Raw genomic sequence first — 16,899 nt, forward strand, 5'->3', positions numbered from 1 at the left:
AACTGACACCCCCAGGGCAACAACACAGCAACCATAAAAAAAAAAGAAAAAAAAAAAGTGTTATATTTATAACTACTTTTGAGTATGTTACAAAAATTAACAACCTTCATTTACACTTGTAATCACACACATCGTCCTTGATCTAATCACGCCTCAGCATTTGTTTGAGCTCATTGTAATACATTTGCTGACATACTTCCTGCTGTTACACTGGAGGTGTTTGCAAGATGCCGGCAAAAACAGCAGTTTTTGCATGTTACTTTGACAAGTTTCATGAACAGACACAAAACAAGGAAAGGAAGTTTTGATGGAGAGCACATATTCAACAACTAAAGCACTGATCTAGAACTTCTGGTACCATTAACAGTACAGGTTTTCTGTATATCCATGAATAGGGAATATATTTTCAGGATGAGATTTTTTATTATCACACCAGATAACACTGGGCCGTAGATCTCACGCTTTCAAATGGTGCACTTCCAAGGTTGGCCATAGTTGGCTCAAATTTCCGCTGAGTCTGCTAAATACGAGCCATTGGTGGCACTGCAAGCGCCACCCGATTTGACAAATTCAGATTAAAAAGCATCGAAATGGATAGAAAATGATCAGTTAAGCAGGGACTCCACCACCCCTCCAACCCTGACAAGAAACCTAGGAAGGAAATGGCTGATTCATACCAGTTGCACTTTCCTGAGATGGGACAGATCAGTGCAAGAAAATGATTGATAGTGCTTTAACCTATTACTGCTGCTGGGTGCTGACTCTTTAAAAGGAGAAGTTCACCTTTGGGAACAAGTTACACCCATTTTTACATGTAACATAACCTCCTCCTGCACAATTACCCTGTGACAGTGGGATCTGCATTGCACCCACGATCTGCTGATCATGGATGCAATGCTTTACAGACAAAAAAAAAGTAATTGCACATTCTTTTACCTGCAAAAATATGTGCATTTATTTATTTATTTTTTTAACCATTTCAATACCGGGCAATTTTACACCTTCCTGCCCAGGCCAGTTTTCAGGTTTCAGCGCTCTCACACTTTGAATGACAATTGCGCGGTCATACAACATTGTACCCAAACTAAAATTTTATCATTTTCTTCACACAACTAGAGCTTTCTTCTGGTGGTATTTAATCACCGCTGGGGATTTTATTTTTTGCTAAATTAACAAAAAAAGACCAAAAAGTTTGAAAACAAAACCACGTTTTTGTTTCTGTTATAAAAGTTTACAAATAAATAATTGTTCTTCATAAATTTAGGCCAAGATGTATTCTGCTACATGTCTTTGGTGAAAATAACCCAAATTAGGATGTATTATTTAGTTTGTAGGAAAGTTATAGAGTTCACAAACTATGGGATATATCTGAATATTGATCAATCCTGAAGTACTGACAGCCAATCTAATTTCTTGAGGTCCAAGAAAGTCAGAATAGTACAGATATCCCCCAAATGACCCCTTTTTGCAGAGTAGACAGTCCAACGTACTTCATAAGAGGAATGGCGAGTTTTTTTAAGTTGTATTTTTTTTGTCATAATTTTTCGGAAAATTAAAAAAATGTTCACTATTTTTTTTTTACAGACTGTCAAAAGTGCAGTACAGCGTCATCATATAACTGGCATAGTGGTGAACAGGGACACTGACTGGTGACAGTATGAAAAAAATTAAAAATATATATATATTTTTTTATTATTATTTTTAATTTATTGCATTTTTTTAAAGATTTTTTTTCATATTTTACTATGACCAAAGTAGTACAATGTTACCATAGTAACATTGTACTACTTTGGGGAAGTGATCAGTATTTTTTTTTTTTTTTTTTTTTTTTACACAATTTGCTTATAGCAAAGAATTACTTTGCTATAAGCAAGCATTTACCTGAATGACATCAATTCATTCAGGTTTTTTTTTTTGGGGCTTAGCTGTGATTTGGCCACAGCTCATCACATGACATGTGCATGTGACCTGCTGTGACCATTCACAGCTAGGCACTAGTATACAATGGATGGCATGAATGAAGCCATCCATTGTATACAACTGTCATATGACCTGCTGTGATTGGTCACAGCAGGTCACATGATACCGGCAACAGGGGCCGGTACTCAGATCTGTCATCGGCCGTGTCCGAGGTACACAGCCGGTGACAGATTGCGCTGCTGCGCGGCTCTGCAAGCGCGAACTGCGCATGTGCGGGAGGACACCAAATGGCATATACCCCGGAAAGCTACAGCATTTTTGCGGCCGCCAAACGGCTATAGGCCGGGCGGCTAATGGTTAAAAGGTGAACTAATCACGCCCCAGCATTTGCTTGAGCTCATTGTAATAGAGGTGCAATAAAGGTGAACTTAGCTTTTACATGGCTGTGATACATGAAGCCAGTAGGAGGGGCCTCCAATCACACAGCACTGTGATTAGCTGCACATTGATGATGTAATCGGAAACCCATCCTACTAGCTTCTGATTGTTTGTAGTTGACCGTGAACTTTCGGTGATAGCTCAGTCACCGTACTAAGGGTGCAGATGGAGCGCATCCCAGAACAACACAATGCAAATAAGTGGCGGGCATTTGGACGAGCTGCCACATATATGCATAAGGTTGTTGACGTTTGAAGTAGTGCTGAAGCCTGCTATATCAATCAGATCTGTTTCTTTTTACTGGCCCTGGACAGACTCAGAGGTAGGCAGGTGTAAATGCACAAAAGTCAGTTTACATCCACCTTTTAATAGGGCTGCATGGAGCTTCTGATCAAGTCCCCCTGGAAAAAAACAGACAGACGAACCTGTGAGAAAGGGGCCATTAGGCATGTTCACATAAGATGCACTGCAATGAGTAATGCAGGCTCAACACAAGGGCAGGTGGAAAAGAATTGTTTTTTATGTGCCTCGTTCATACAATAACACTGCGTTAAGGTGCACTGCACAGAGCTGAATGAAATATAATTTAGTGTAAAAAAAAAAAAAAACAACGCAAAATGTAATGCATAACAGATCAGCACACACGTATGGTGCATAGTGCGTAAGGGCTGGTGGGAGAGTGTCCTTAGACCAGGTGTAGGCTACCTCGCCACTGCAGCTATTGTGAAACTACAAATCCCATCATGCCTCTGTGAGTTGTGTCTGTGGCTGTCAGAGTCTTGCAATGCCTTATGGAACTACTTCCACAACAGCTAAACTGCTGAGGTTACCTACCAATGCATTAGACCATATTGCTCCCATTGCAGGGATGTGGAAATGCAACATGCAGTCATGTCAAGGAAATGCAGTGTGCCAATCACACAATTAGGGCCTGAGTTGTCCAAAGGACATATGTAAAAAGGTGTACAGAATGCCACACAAAGGTAGGTACAGTGACAGCTGCAGATGTCAGCTTTGTCTGTTAACAAACCGTATGTCATCACTATTATTGGCTGTCATGGTGATCATGCTACTGGGAACCACGCAGATTGGCACCCAATTGCTACTCTAAGGCTGGCAGCTGGCAGTGAAATTGCAGCCTCAGAATGACCAATGCACAAAGGTGTGTGCTCCTAGTTCCTAAATTGATCACGAATAGATTGTTTTCTCAACATTGGGCACCTTTGATCTACTGATTACTGCAGGAGGTGCCTGGAATGCAATTTGTATCTCAGAGCAGACATCAGGGAATACCAGTGAGCCAATTACACAGGCAGGAGCTGAGGTGTCCAGGGCGGTTTTGTAAAACAGTGTAAGGAGGAACTAACGCCACAGAGAGGTAGGCACAGTGTCAATTGCAGCTGTCAAGTTTGTGAATAAACTTCATGTGATTACTATGATTGGCTGTTATGGTGATCACATGATTGGGAACCATGCTAGCTCGTTCCAATCACTAGTCTGTGACCACCAGTTGTCCGTTCTGACTATTCTGAACTGAATCATATATTATTGATTTCTTAGCACTGGGAACCATTATTCTAAAGATTGCAATAGCTTTGGCTAGTGTGAACCTAGCTTGAAAGTGTGAGGCTTTCTTCAAGTAAATAAAAAGTCTGTTGCCTATAACATCTAAAGTGGTCTTAGCGTTTACTGTTTGGCCTGTATTATAGCAATAACATCTAAAATCTAATATGTTGCTATAGGTAATACCAATATATTTTACTCTCTTCAGCCCTAACAGCAGCATATGGTACACCTAGATAGAAAGGAAGACAACAATGTATGTGAGGTACTCTGTGGTTTATTATGAACATGTACAGTTATTTACAAGCAAAGATGGTTTGTGATAAGGGACAGCCACGCAGATCTGTGTTAATTTTCTAAGCGTTTTTCAGCTCTGTGTCACATGTGGAATAGAAAGTTGACTTCTGTGTTGTGTCAATGTGGACCTGGCAGAGCAGAACAGGGCTTAAGCCATCTACATATGAACCTGCTTGAAATGAGGCACTTTCAGCAGATCAGGTTAAGGGATAAACTATGCGCATGATACATATGTAACAAGGCTAATTACTTGGTGCTGCGAAGGCTCAAACACAGCACTCAGGTGAAAAAGGCATGGCATCCGCTTACCATTTCTCCACTTCTGTTCTTTCATGTCCATCATTTACAACTTAAAAAAATAAAAAAAGGCTTTCTTATACACATATATACCATTGTACGATGTGCCTAAGTGAGACTTGTGCGGAGTGGCACAGACAGACGTGTTAAATGCCAAACGCCAGGCTATGAAGCCATCCTGCTGGACATCGAGAGGTTCCAGGACTTGATCCTCACCAGAGAGGAGCAGGTGAATCTCTGTGGTTCTTGAGGTAAGACGTAGAAATGTCGGTGAGGTTTTGGATGGGTTCACTCTCCAAGAGATTACATACAAATGTGGCAAGGCTCATAAATTGTCCATCTTGGGCCGTTTGGAAGATCGAGATAGATGCTGTTGAAAGAAGATGAGGACAATCAGATATTTTAACCATACAGTGCACCACAGCTAAATTCCCTGGTCTTGTAGCATGCAGCTATAACTAAACACAGTAGTTTGGTCTTAATTTTACAACTGCAAACTCTTACAGCCAGGATTCTCAATGCTGGGGTTTAACTCTAACCATTTAGTTTAGCTGTGGCTAGAACAAAGAAGAGTTAACATTTCTGTCAGGTTTTTATTTTTGTCAGTGATCACGTTGAGATTTCCCTTCATTATCTGTTCCTGGGACGCCACCACAATGGGGGGTTCAGTTGTCACCAGGACAGGAAGACACAAACAGGAAAGAAAAGGTTACCAGGCAATTTTCTGGTCTCTCACCAAGTGAAGTACTGTATGCCTTCCATATGCAGGGATAGACTTTGTGGTAGACTTCCTAGCTTTTAACATCATGGAAATAACCAACCCAGAGATACGTTTGTCCCTAAGAACCTAATCGTCAACAATCATGCCATTAAAAATAGTGACAGAGACGCATGATGGTATCTCGGGGTGAAGAAGAAAGAGTTTAGGTGACTGTCTTGCTGATCCATTGGCTTCAATGCTTCCTGAGTGACTGACCCAGCACACGTAGGCAGATCAGGAGTTTGAACTTTGCTTGGTGCATACTTTATCTGGATTAATGACGTAAAAATAAGATAATTTATCTACAAGCTGAAAGATTTGCTAGGATGAATTGTAGCAGGCAGAGATTCTCAGACACCAGCTCATCTGCCAATGATCAGTCAGTATTTAATCTGCAGACTTTTCTATTATTGAAATTCAAAGCAAGCATGTGCTTTGCTCATCCATATTACCAGCCTATCTTACCCTGTTAACCAGATAGACTTAGAACTTACAAAAGACAAAATGGAATGGCAAGTTAGGCAAGTGTATGCAACAAGGAAGCAAAGCATAGGTTCACTTCATGTAAAAAGGACACATGGTTTCCCCACCGACCACGTTACCAGCCAGTTGCCTCAGGCATATGGACTGGAAGGTGCTGGAGGGCTGATGTCATGGATATGGGCTGAAGAGTCAATGTCATGGTATAGGCAGCATGGCCAATATAATGGGTATAGGCAGCATGGCCAATGTCATGGTATGGCCTGGAGGTTCAATGTCATAGTATGGGATTGGGGGGCCTATGTCATGGTTTGAGCGGCAGCCCCAATACCACACTGCAGATATCATGTAATGGGCTGCACTGGAAGGTCCATGAAAAAAGGTATCTATTATATAGCTGATAGGACCATGGCAGGGATGGAAGAGATTTTTGTTTTTCTGTTCATTTCACAGCATTATTTTAGTTTGGGGTAGCATTGGGTAAGATCACACAGAGCAGGAAAAAATTGGGTGTGCTAGGACGTACCGTTCCCTGCTGGTAAAAGTGTGGCGCCAGCTCTAACAGCCATGCAGATTCAACAGCTGTCACATCCCGCATGTAGTACTTGTTGGTTTGGATGACTTCACTAAACAGCACCCTGTAGGAAAAAGAAGAATATGAGCCTCACCTTTCTCTATGCAGATACCTCTCCTGGCACAGACCATCAGTAAAATAAAGATCCGTTTTTTTCAACTTCATTTTAAAAGAACCCAAGCTGTCTTATAATTAAAATAAACACCTATTCACTGGAGTAATCTTTAGAAGACAACATCATTCTTACAATCCACCTGTGTAGAGAGAGCATGGCACTCTCCTCTTATGCTAGTTATTTTTTTTGAACATGTGTACCATTCTTGTCAAGTAACAGGCCACTGATTAATCATCTACTTAATAAGTAGTGAACCAGCTATCTACAGTCCACGAGCTGGGCCCAGTCCACATTTCTTTTATGTGCTATTGGGTTTGGATTTTCTGAAGAAACATACACCTAATGATACATAGTAGACATAAATGAACGATACAAACCACGTACCAGTTTGGAGGCTTCTCTGCATATAGTACTGAAGACGGGTGTATATGTAACTCATGGCCATCTCGAACTGTCCTTAGGGAAAAAAAGACAACGTATGATGACCAACTGGAGCACAGGTCAGAAAACGATATGATTAGGCAAGCACCATCCATGGTAATCTCTACAATACTTGCACATTTATATCAAGACTTACCTGATAGAAAATATGAAAAGTTGTCTGAAATTTTAAAGAAAGTCCTATATTTGAACAACGGTAACAGTTACAGCAGAGCTAAACTAAGTTTATAAAAAAAAAAAAAGTCAACAAGTAGCTTTTTTTTTTATTACAAAAGAGACTATATGGGGTTGATTTACTAAAAGGCAAATCTACTGTACACTTTGCAAGTGCAGTTGCACTCTGCAAGGGCATTTTCTCCAGAGATTAGTAAACGAAGCAAAACTTCACTTTGCAAAGAATACCCAGCCACATGCAAGTTTCCAAGGACCCAATAACATGTCTGTGGTTTAGTAGCATTTGAAACAAGGATATCTGACAGCAAACAGGTACAATCTAGATCAGTATTTATGGACATTAGGTTGCTTTGTCTGCTATATTACCCAATATTAAATACTAAATCTATCTGCACAATTACAGTCTCTACAATCTTCCTTATATTTACCTACAACCGTGTAGTGTGAGGGTGCAGCTATAACATTTAATCAATTTTAAACCAAAGCAAGGAGTCCCTCACACTATAAAGCTTCTAGTAAATCTAAAAGGAGGGTAAACAGTCAGATTAAAATGCAAGTGGACAGCACAGTCATGTACAATCAATCAAATAAACATACATGGAACATGTATTTTTTTTAATGTATTCAGTTACCTGTAGGCACCTGTGGAATGAAGCTTGGCAGCATTGGCAAAGAATCCAGAAACGATACATCTTAATATGGGATCTGGATCGCCTAAAGAGTAGTGGAATTTTAAAGTGAATTATTCAGTTATGCAAGACTCTATTTGTTAAAAAAAATGAAAGGAAGAAAGTAAAGAGTCCAATGTAGCTCTATGAAATCTAGACAGGAATCTCAACACAGTTTTCTTCAGGTATATGTACACTGGGTTGTAAACATGGGTAACATTAACTGAGCAATGGGCTCTCAAGTTTTAAATAAAATCATTGGTGTTCTCTTGAGCAAGAAGCCTTTGGAGGAAGATCTAAGGAAACCAGGATGAACCGCTGCAACATGCATCCGCATTAGCGTTTTAGGATGCACATGGCAGGTGTAATGTGCAGGCACTAGGAGCCTAACTTTGCCGCCTGTATGTATGGGACCATAAAAGAAACCTAGAAATACTACATAAGTTATCTTAACTGCTACGGTCCCCTGAAGACTTGTTCTGAGACAAAACGCGTTGGGTGAAGCTTACTTGGGATGTAATCACGCACACCACAGGCCGGGCGGTGGTGTGAATGCAATGTTGGATGTGTCACGTTGATTATTTCTTTATCCTTGTGAGTAATGTTGCTTAATAAATATGTAATTTTATTCGATAGTGGTATTGAGGTGGTGGTTCTTCTGATCCCTTGGGTCTAGCTCATCCATGCTAAATCAACCTCTAATAGCAGGGTTTCTCAACCAAGGTTCCTCCAGAGGTTGCTAGGGGTTCCTTGACCAATTTCCACCCCACAGCTAAGTTCTCACTGACACCACTGGTCTTTTTAGCGGTCTGTAAAGGGGTAATTCTTCCCAATGTCCACAAGTGTAAGGAGCATTCTTCCCACTGGCCATCACACGAATGTATCATGAGTTGTAGATATAGTAATATTTAGCAGGGATTCCCCGAGATTAGAAAGTTATTTCAAGGATTCCCGTGTTGAAAAGGATGTCCTATAGTATAGAGGTCTGATCTCTCTGGTAAGGAGTTTTGCACACTTGATGGTGGTGGAGCACTTTGAGCGATACTGTGTTGGATCTTTTACAGCACCAGTTTGGGACGTAATGAATTTCTATGGACTTTTAATTATTTTATTTCTTTGATTTATGCACAATTGCAGTTTATTCACCTTTATATGGTGTATGAAATGTGATTATTTATTAATTTCACTTGATATACTCTCACCGGTCACTTTATTAGGTACACCTTGCTACCATCTGAATTTCATAAAGACATATATATATATACATATATATATATATACATATATATACATACATATATATACATACACACACACAATATATATATATATATATATATATATATACATATACATATACATATACATACATACACATACATATACATATATATACACACACACACACACACACACACATATACACATACACAAAGTGAAACAAAAAACAAGAAGCGCACCAACCTTGCGCATTACCTCAGTAGCAGAATTTATTAATAGTAGATAGGTACTCACAAACAGCGAATAAAATCAGGCATGTAGTCCTCAAAGGGACTTCAAAGATAAGAAGCCAGCGCGAATCCCATCATGGGGGTAGACACTCGGTATAGCTGACGCGTTTCTAAGGCTATGCCTTCTTCCTCAGAGCTCTTCGAAACGCGTCAGCTATACTGAGTGTCTACCCCCATTATGGGATTCGCGCTGGCTTCTTATCTTTGAAGTCCCTTTGAGGACTACATGCCTGATTTTATTCGTCGTTTGTGAGTACCTATCTTCTATTAATAAATTCTGCTACTGAGGTAATGCGCAAGGTTGGTGCGCTTCTTGTTTTTTGTTTCACTTTGCAGTATCGATCAGGCTTCCCCAGCCCTGTTTTGGAGCTGCACAACCTTGAAATATACTGGTGGTCGCTTGCTCTGGTGTTGGTTCCATCTATTTGCCACCGGTCTGGGCCCTAGAGCACAGTAGAAATCGCATCTGATACATACACAGACAGACAGACAGACAGACAGACAGACAGACAGACAGACAGACATCTCACTGGGTTTAAAAGAAGGCATGTAATGAAAAGAATGCAGTTTTCTTTAAGAATTAAATTAGCATTTGAAGAGAAGGGGGAAGGTAACATATAAACAGATTAAAGTTTAGCTTCAAAATAGGGTGTAGGTTAAGTTTTAGGGCTTAGGTGAGTGGGATGGTTTTGCATTAGGGTCAGCCTAAGAGCCAGGTTAAGGTAAGAGGGTGATGAGAATACCTGGTGCTGGGTTCAGGGTACCGAAAACCAACATACCAACTCAACACCTTAGGTAGATAGGCCAAGTACAGTTTATTTCCTGTGTCAATATCACCAGAGGTGGTTCTCTTATCCCCCCCCCCCCTCTGTCTCACCTTCACTGGAATTTTTGGGTACTCTGAACTTGTTGAGCATTTTCTTCAGTTGTTCCCGCACCGTGACTGCTCTCATAAGCCCCTTGTAGTTCAGGAAGTGCTGCTGACACCACTGTGAGCTCTTGTTAAACTAAAAAGGCAGCAAACATTAATTAACACAAAATACATATGAATGAGAGAATAACTACGCTCTATAGGCTCCCTTCCTGTGAACACAATTTGCATGGTGGTCTCTTACTGACTTTGGATATACATTAACCATTGCACAGAAAAAGATTTATAAAGATATAGATTAATGGAGAAGAATCTCCATGATAACTTGTATAAATGCATAAAGAAAGATACAATACTGTTTAAAATGAACTGCCCAGTGGTACACTATTTAAGGTATATTTAAATATAGGAGTATTAAGCTACTGCCTTCTAATAGCAACATACACACCAAGGAGCTAGTTGTTAAAGTATAACTGTCAGTACCATAAAGACACTGAACAAATTACTGACTACAATGTATACTTTTACAAAAAAACTTCAACACCCTGGATGCCTTGAATCCGAGGGTCCTCCACTATATGGTCAACAGTATGTGGACATCCCTGCAAATGATTGAGTCCATGTGTTTCCAGTGAAGGGTACTGTTAATGCTACAGTATACAAAGACATTTTCGACAATTGTGTGTTTCAAACCTTGTGATCACCATTCGAAGAAAGCCCAATTCTGTTCCTGCATGATTGTGCCACTGTGCGCAATGACAGCACTGGTGTGCAGGAACTCAATTGGCCTTCACACAGCCCTGGCTTCAACCCTACTGAACCGTGGGGATGCATCAGAACACCTATTGTGAGCCAGTCTTTTCATCCTTCATTAGTACTGGACCTCACAAATGCTCTTTTGGCCAATTGGGCACAAATTCCCAGAAACACACTCCAGAATCTTGTGGAAAGCCTTCCAAGAAGGGTCGAGGCTGCAATGGGTGGCCAACTCCATACCAAAGCCCATAGTTTTGGAATGGGCTATATAACAAATTCAAAAAGGGTTAGGACTAGAGAGTACAACAAGCACGTTTCTGCACTTCCCAATAGTGCTAAAATGACAACCCCCCCTTACCCCAGCATGTCTTCTGCTCTGCAAGACCAAATGGTAGCAACTGACCAAGGACAACACAGTGGAAACAAGAAGTGGTGGGTCAGTGCTCAATACTAGAACATGTTCTAGTAATCAGAACATGTTCATTACATTATGCTGGCATTCACAGCACTCAAGTTGTTGAAGAATGCATCTAAAGGTATGTGCAATCACGATTATGCAGTAACCTGGGTATTCTCCAATATACCTGTGGTCTGGGTACTAGGTATACCACTTGATGTTATAAAGAAAGGGTGCAAAACAAAAACAGTTCCTACCTTGATAAAGGCCTCATACACATTTAGCATGGTTAGATGATCTCCCTCTTCTACAGCAAACTTCCGGTGTTCTCTTATCTGTAAACAAACACGGTGAAGAGCTGGTAAAGAAAATCATTTATTCTACTTATGAATGTTAAAAATGTACAATTTTTTTAAAAATATCTGTCCTTTCAAGATATTTACAGAAAGCCAACAATATTTTTCCCATTCTTTGCAGTGCTTTAAACTGCCCTCTTCATTTTCATTATAAATTACTTTCTGTGCATTACTGCAGTCTATGACCCTAGTGTTGAAGATCACCCCCAAACCTGGTCTTGCCATGACTGTTAGAATTTGGCTCTGGCCTGAACTTTTCGCTTTTTTTCTTTTGAGTGAATGCTCTTTAAATTTCTGTTGAGAAAAACTGGGGACCAACATACTGTTGGTGTCACCAGCCACCTAGAAGATGATCCACAGGAATGACTGGAAATAGTAAGCAGAAAGGGGAACCAAGGAGTTAGTCTGCCACATTAAGCCAAAAAATAGCAATTTGCTTTCGACAAACAAAGAGTCCCAACTTTCAGGAGCCCTTTACATTACCTCTCCTGTAACCTAAGCCTTCCTGCAACCCTATCACTAATACTAATGTTCCCTGTAACCACCACTAAGCCTCCTTGTTAAGCTAAACAATGACCCTTCCTTCAACCCTCACATGAACCTTCCAAGTAACCCCAACAATAATCCTCCCTGTAAGCCTAATACAAATCTATCACTTAATGCTAACACTAACCCACTCAGCAACCCCGACACTAACCCTCTCAGCAACCCCGACACTAACCCACTCAGCAACCCCGACACTAACCCACTCAGCAACCCCGACACTAACCCACTCAGCAACCCCGACACTAACCCACTCAGCAACCCCGACACTAACCCACTCAGCAACCCCGACACTAGCTCTCTAAACAACCCCGACACTAACCCACTCAGCAACCCCGACACTAACCCTCTCAGCAACCCCGACACTAACCCTCTCAGCAACCCCGACACTAACCCTCTCAGCAACCCCGACACTAACCCACTCAGCAACCCCGACACTAACCCACTCAGCAACCCCGACACTAACCCACTCAGCAACCCCGACACTAACCCACTCAGCAACCCCGACACTAACCCACTCAGCAACCCCGACACTAACCCACTCAGCAACCCCGACACTAACCCACTCAGCAACCCCGACACTAGCTCTCTAAACAACCCCGACACTAACCCACTCAGCAACCCCGACACTAACCCACTCAGCAACCCCGGCACTAACCCACTCAGCAACCCCGGCACTAACCCACTCAGCAACCCCGGCACTAACCCACTCAGCAACCCCGGCACTAACCCACTCAGCAACCCCGACACTAACCCACTCAGCAACCCCGACACTAACCCACTCAGCAACCCCGACACTAACCCACTCAGCAACCCCGACACTAACCCACTCAGCAACCCCGACACTAACCCACTCAGCAACCCCGACACTAACCCACTCAGCAACCCCGACACTAACCCACTCAGCAACCCCGACACTAACCCACTCAGCAACCCCGACACTAACCCACTCAGCAACCCCGACACTAACCCTCCTTTTATCCCTCACGCCCCTCTGCACTAAAAGATACCAACACAGAGATCCTAGTAGCAAAATCTATTGTTTCATTGAAATGGGTGAGAAATCTCAAACTGCAATTAAAGCAACATTAAACCCAAAAGTAAACATTTATTCTATTGCAGCTTACCAATTATTAGATGTGAGGCTGCATTCATTTTCCTGTTTAGGCTTTCCTTCTTCTATTTTCACCTGATGATCCAGCCAGTAAGTCTATTGTTTTTCAATAGAGCAAACTCTCTTACAGATGCATCAATAACAGTGAGGGGACAAACCATTTTACAATGACAGGGGTGCTTACAATGATCAGTTTTTATTTATGCAAAATCTTTATTCTAAAAGGAACAAAGCTGCTGTTGTAACTGCTTATAAAGTATTAGCTGGAGTTCAGCTTCAATTTGTTAATTTAAATCTGCTAGTACGTCTAACACTCCCCTCCCATCAGATTGACAACGATGCTGTCCAAAGGTGCCCCCTGCTTTTCTTCATCCAGAGTTGGGGCACTCTAATACAGGAGGTGTCTTACTGGCCAGGACACCAGGTGAAAATAGGAGGGGAGAAGTCTAAAAAAAGAAAATTAATGCAGCCACTACAACGAATGGCAGGCTTCAATATATTACATTTATGGCTTTGGGTTTAATACCACTTTAAGTCCAGAACAGAACAAACTTGTCATTGCTCCACTAGAATTAAAAAGCTAAAGTTCCAGTTGAAAGTTGTGCCATGCTATCTACATCCTCTAATAACTATCCTACCCACAATGTCCCTCCACTCCTGCCATTATCAGATTGTCTGAAACTTCAAATTTGCATGCACTGAAGAAGATGACACTTGTCTACATATAAAGATTTACAAAATATAGCACTGAGTTAACTTGTTTGCCCCTCTCTGTTTTCTGAACTTTGTGACAACTAGCCATCCAGTTATAAAAGCTCACTCCAAAAACGTCTACTCACCGCTTGTGATTTCTGGTTTGGAGGGACAACAAAGACATTCTGAATTTGCATCATAGCTGCAATACTTAAAATTTCAGCTGAGCATCCAAAATTGCCTTTAAAAAAATTAAAATTAATAGTCTTTTAATTTGTTCTTCAACATAAAAGGGATCATCCTGATGTAAATATAGTGGTCATGTAAAAACAAAAACTTTTCTTTTTATGTACAGTTTGTAAATATATCTACATGGAAGCAGCCATATTTGCTCATTACCTATTCATGCACTGCTGCCTGCTTTGCAGTGCAACATATTAATTGTGTTTGCTATTCAACTCACAACGCACATTAACAGTAAGCTACATTCACACCTAAGCGTCACTTTTTAAAGCATTTTTTTCAAGTGTTTTTGAGCGTTTTTGGAGCAGAATTGCATGCTTTTGAAGCTTTTGTCAGGCGTTTTTCAAGTAGGCATTTGGAGTGCTGCTAAAAAGGGGTGGAGAGCTTCTGTTTGACCAGAAAACACATGACAAAATTCTTTAAAAAACGCTCATGTCACATGTTTCAGGCTTTCCAGTTGAAGTCTATGGGGGATAAAAACACTCAAGTCTGTCTGAAAAGTAGCTTATATTCTTTTTTGATCGACAGGCATTTTGCTACAGACAACAAAACGCTTAGATGTGAACAAGGACTATTGAACACAATAGGTTTTTGCTTGTTGAGCGGTTTTGAGCTTCGAGCTACAAGCTACCAAATCCTCAGGTGTGAACAGGGCCTAAGCATTTAAGCAGAGTTATTAAATAGCTAATCTGATTCTGGTGGTTTATCTACAAATCTCTATGAGGTTTACAGACTTGTTTTGGATATTTTGTCCCATGCTGCTTTTGCCTATGCAGTAACTTCCCATTGATTTAAATAGGTTGCACTCATACTGTGGAAGTCTATGGGAAGTTTCTGCACAGATGTGGGTGACATAGGACAAAGTTTCCGCAGCAAGGCTGTAAACATAGTGGGAGGCTACGGCCTGGTACACACGTTCAGAAAATCGGATGAAAAATACTGCTTTCAAAGCGATCATACAATAATCTGATCGTTAGTACACAGGTTTCGTCCAAAATTATTTGAAGGGACAAACAAAAATTTTTTTCGTACGATACCAGGCCGTACGATTTTCATTTATTCAGTACAATATTCATCTGAAAAAAAAAAAAATGGAAAGAACAAGCCCACGCATGCACACAAACTAAAGAATGCATTACAATACAACACATTATATCACTCCTGAAGTTGTATTCTGTTGTACGAGAATTTTCGTAACCTCTTCATTCTTGATATAAGACTAGCATGCAAAAAAAAAAAAAAAAGGACGATCATTCGTCCGATATTCTCGTGTGTGTACCAGGCTTACCACTGTCAGATGTACAGTGGGGCAAAAAAGTATTTAGTCAGCCACCAATTGTGCAAGTTCTCCCACTTAAAAAGATGAGAGAGGCCTGTAATTGGCATCATAGGTAGACCTCAACTATGAGAGACAAAATGAGAAAAAAAAATCCAGACAATCACATTGGCTGATTTGGAAAGAATTTATTTGCAAATTATGGTGGAAAATAAGTATTTGGTCAATATCAAAAGTTCATCTCAATACTTTGTTATATATCCTTTGTTGGCAATGAACTGAACTCTAAAAGATGTGCCCAAAAAGGCAGACAGAGCGCAAAGGACTAGTCACCAGCAATGCCTGTGGTCGCCCTGCAACTGATCTTTCCCTGTTACTTACAAAGTATTTTTTGGCTTCTCTGTGTTAAGGCTGCCATATTGGTAGAGGCAGAGGTTTGATTCCTCAAGTCAGAGCTCACATCAAGAGAGATAATGTAGTGATGACAACACAGTGTAGTGACATTACCAAATCTCACTCCAAATCTCATGAGACTAGCAGTCAGGATGCAGCAAAGTCTTAGATCTGACACTGCAGACATATAGCTATGGACCTGTAGGCAAAAGAGTGCCTAGGCACCCTCACATACCAGACAGCGCACTGCTTTTTTCAGGAGGAATTCCAGATAAAAAAGGTAGACTTCTCTGGGCACTCCTTAGGCATAATTAACATTTCAAGATGTTCCTTATAGCATAGTAAATATTCATTATATGAGTTCAGTTCCACTTCAAAATGATAATAAAGAATTTTTTAAAATACTTTCAGCAGCTGATTTAATAACTTACACTGTATTCAGCTTTTTAGCTTTTAAATTCTTGCCTATGTTCCAGTTTAAGTTGGTCCCATGACTGTTACCCCAGATTTCCTGTTTCAGGTGGCTCTTTTCAGCATCCTATGGAGCCATCATTGCATGCAGGGACTAGAGTTGTCACTTCCTAACTAGGTTCTATCAACAGAAACACACAGCCCCTAGCCTAGGATGACAAGACACTCCCCTGCTCCTCCTCCTTCTCCAAGCGAAAAGACTGGCTCCCAAAGTTCACAGTTAACTTTTTCCTGTGAAGACCTGAAGTTCAGGGAAGCAACACTGAGATTGCAAGAGCCAGCAGCAATGAAAGTAAACTGCAAGCGCTTGGATAATAATTTTAACAAACAATTTACAGGGAAATGTTTATCTTATTGTGCTCAATGTTAAACTAAAAAGCACAGAGTTTAATAATACTTTAAGCCTCTGAAAATTAATAAATACAGTTACAGGAAGATGACGGGGAGAAGGAACTTCTCACAATAGTAAGGTTGCTCACACATTTTAATTTTTTTAGAGATCTGATCTATGAAAAACTGAATCAAAGATGGAAATCTTCAGAGTGTTT

At 40.7% G+C, this 16,899-nt stretch overlaps 1 protein-coding gene across 1 annotated transcript in view; it reads right to left on the reverse strand.

Moving 5' to 3' along the window:
- Positions 1-4,182: 4,182 nt before the first annotated feature.
- Positions 4,183-16,899, reverse strand: part of DHX35 (DEAH-box helicase 35) — a 62,706-nt gene continuing 49,989 nt past the window's right edge. The window contains exons 16-22 of the mRNA XM_089673303.1: positions 14,115-14,209; positions 11,520-11,597; positions 10,116-10,245; positions 7,692-7,773; positions 6,829-6,900; positions 6,282-6,393; positions 4,183-4,885 (exon numbers count right to left, since the gene is read on the reverse strand). Coding sequence (XP_089529429.1) covers positions 4,841-4,885; positions 6,282-6,393; positions 6,829-6,900; positions 7,692-7,773; positions 10,116-10,245; positions 11,520-11,597; positions 14,115-14,209 — 614 coding nt within the window. The 3' untranslated portion in view covers positions 4,183-4,840. The remainder of the gene's footprint in view (positions 4,886-6,281; positions 6,394-6,828; positions 6,901-7,691; positions 7,774-10,115; positions 10,246-11,519; positions 11,598-14,114; positions 14,210-16,899) is intronic.

Source organism: Staurois parvus, unplaced genomic scaffold, assembly GCF_062004578.1.
Source record: "Staurois parvus isolate SC_StPar_1 unplaced genomic scaffold, SC_StPar_1.0 ptg000137l, whole genome shotgun sequence".
NCBI classification, from domain to species: Eukaryota; Metazoa; Chordata; class Amphibia; order Anura; family Ranidae; genus Staurois; species Staurois parvus.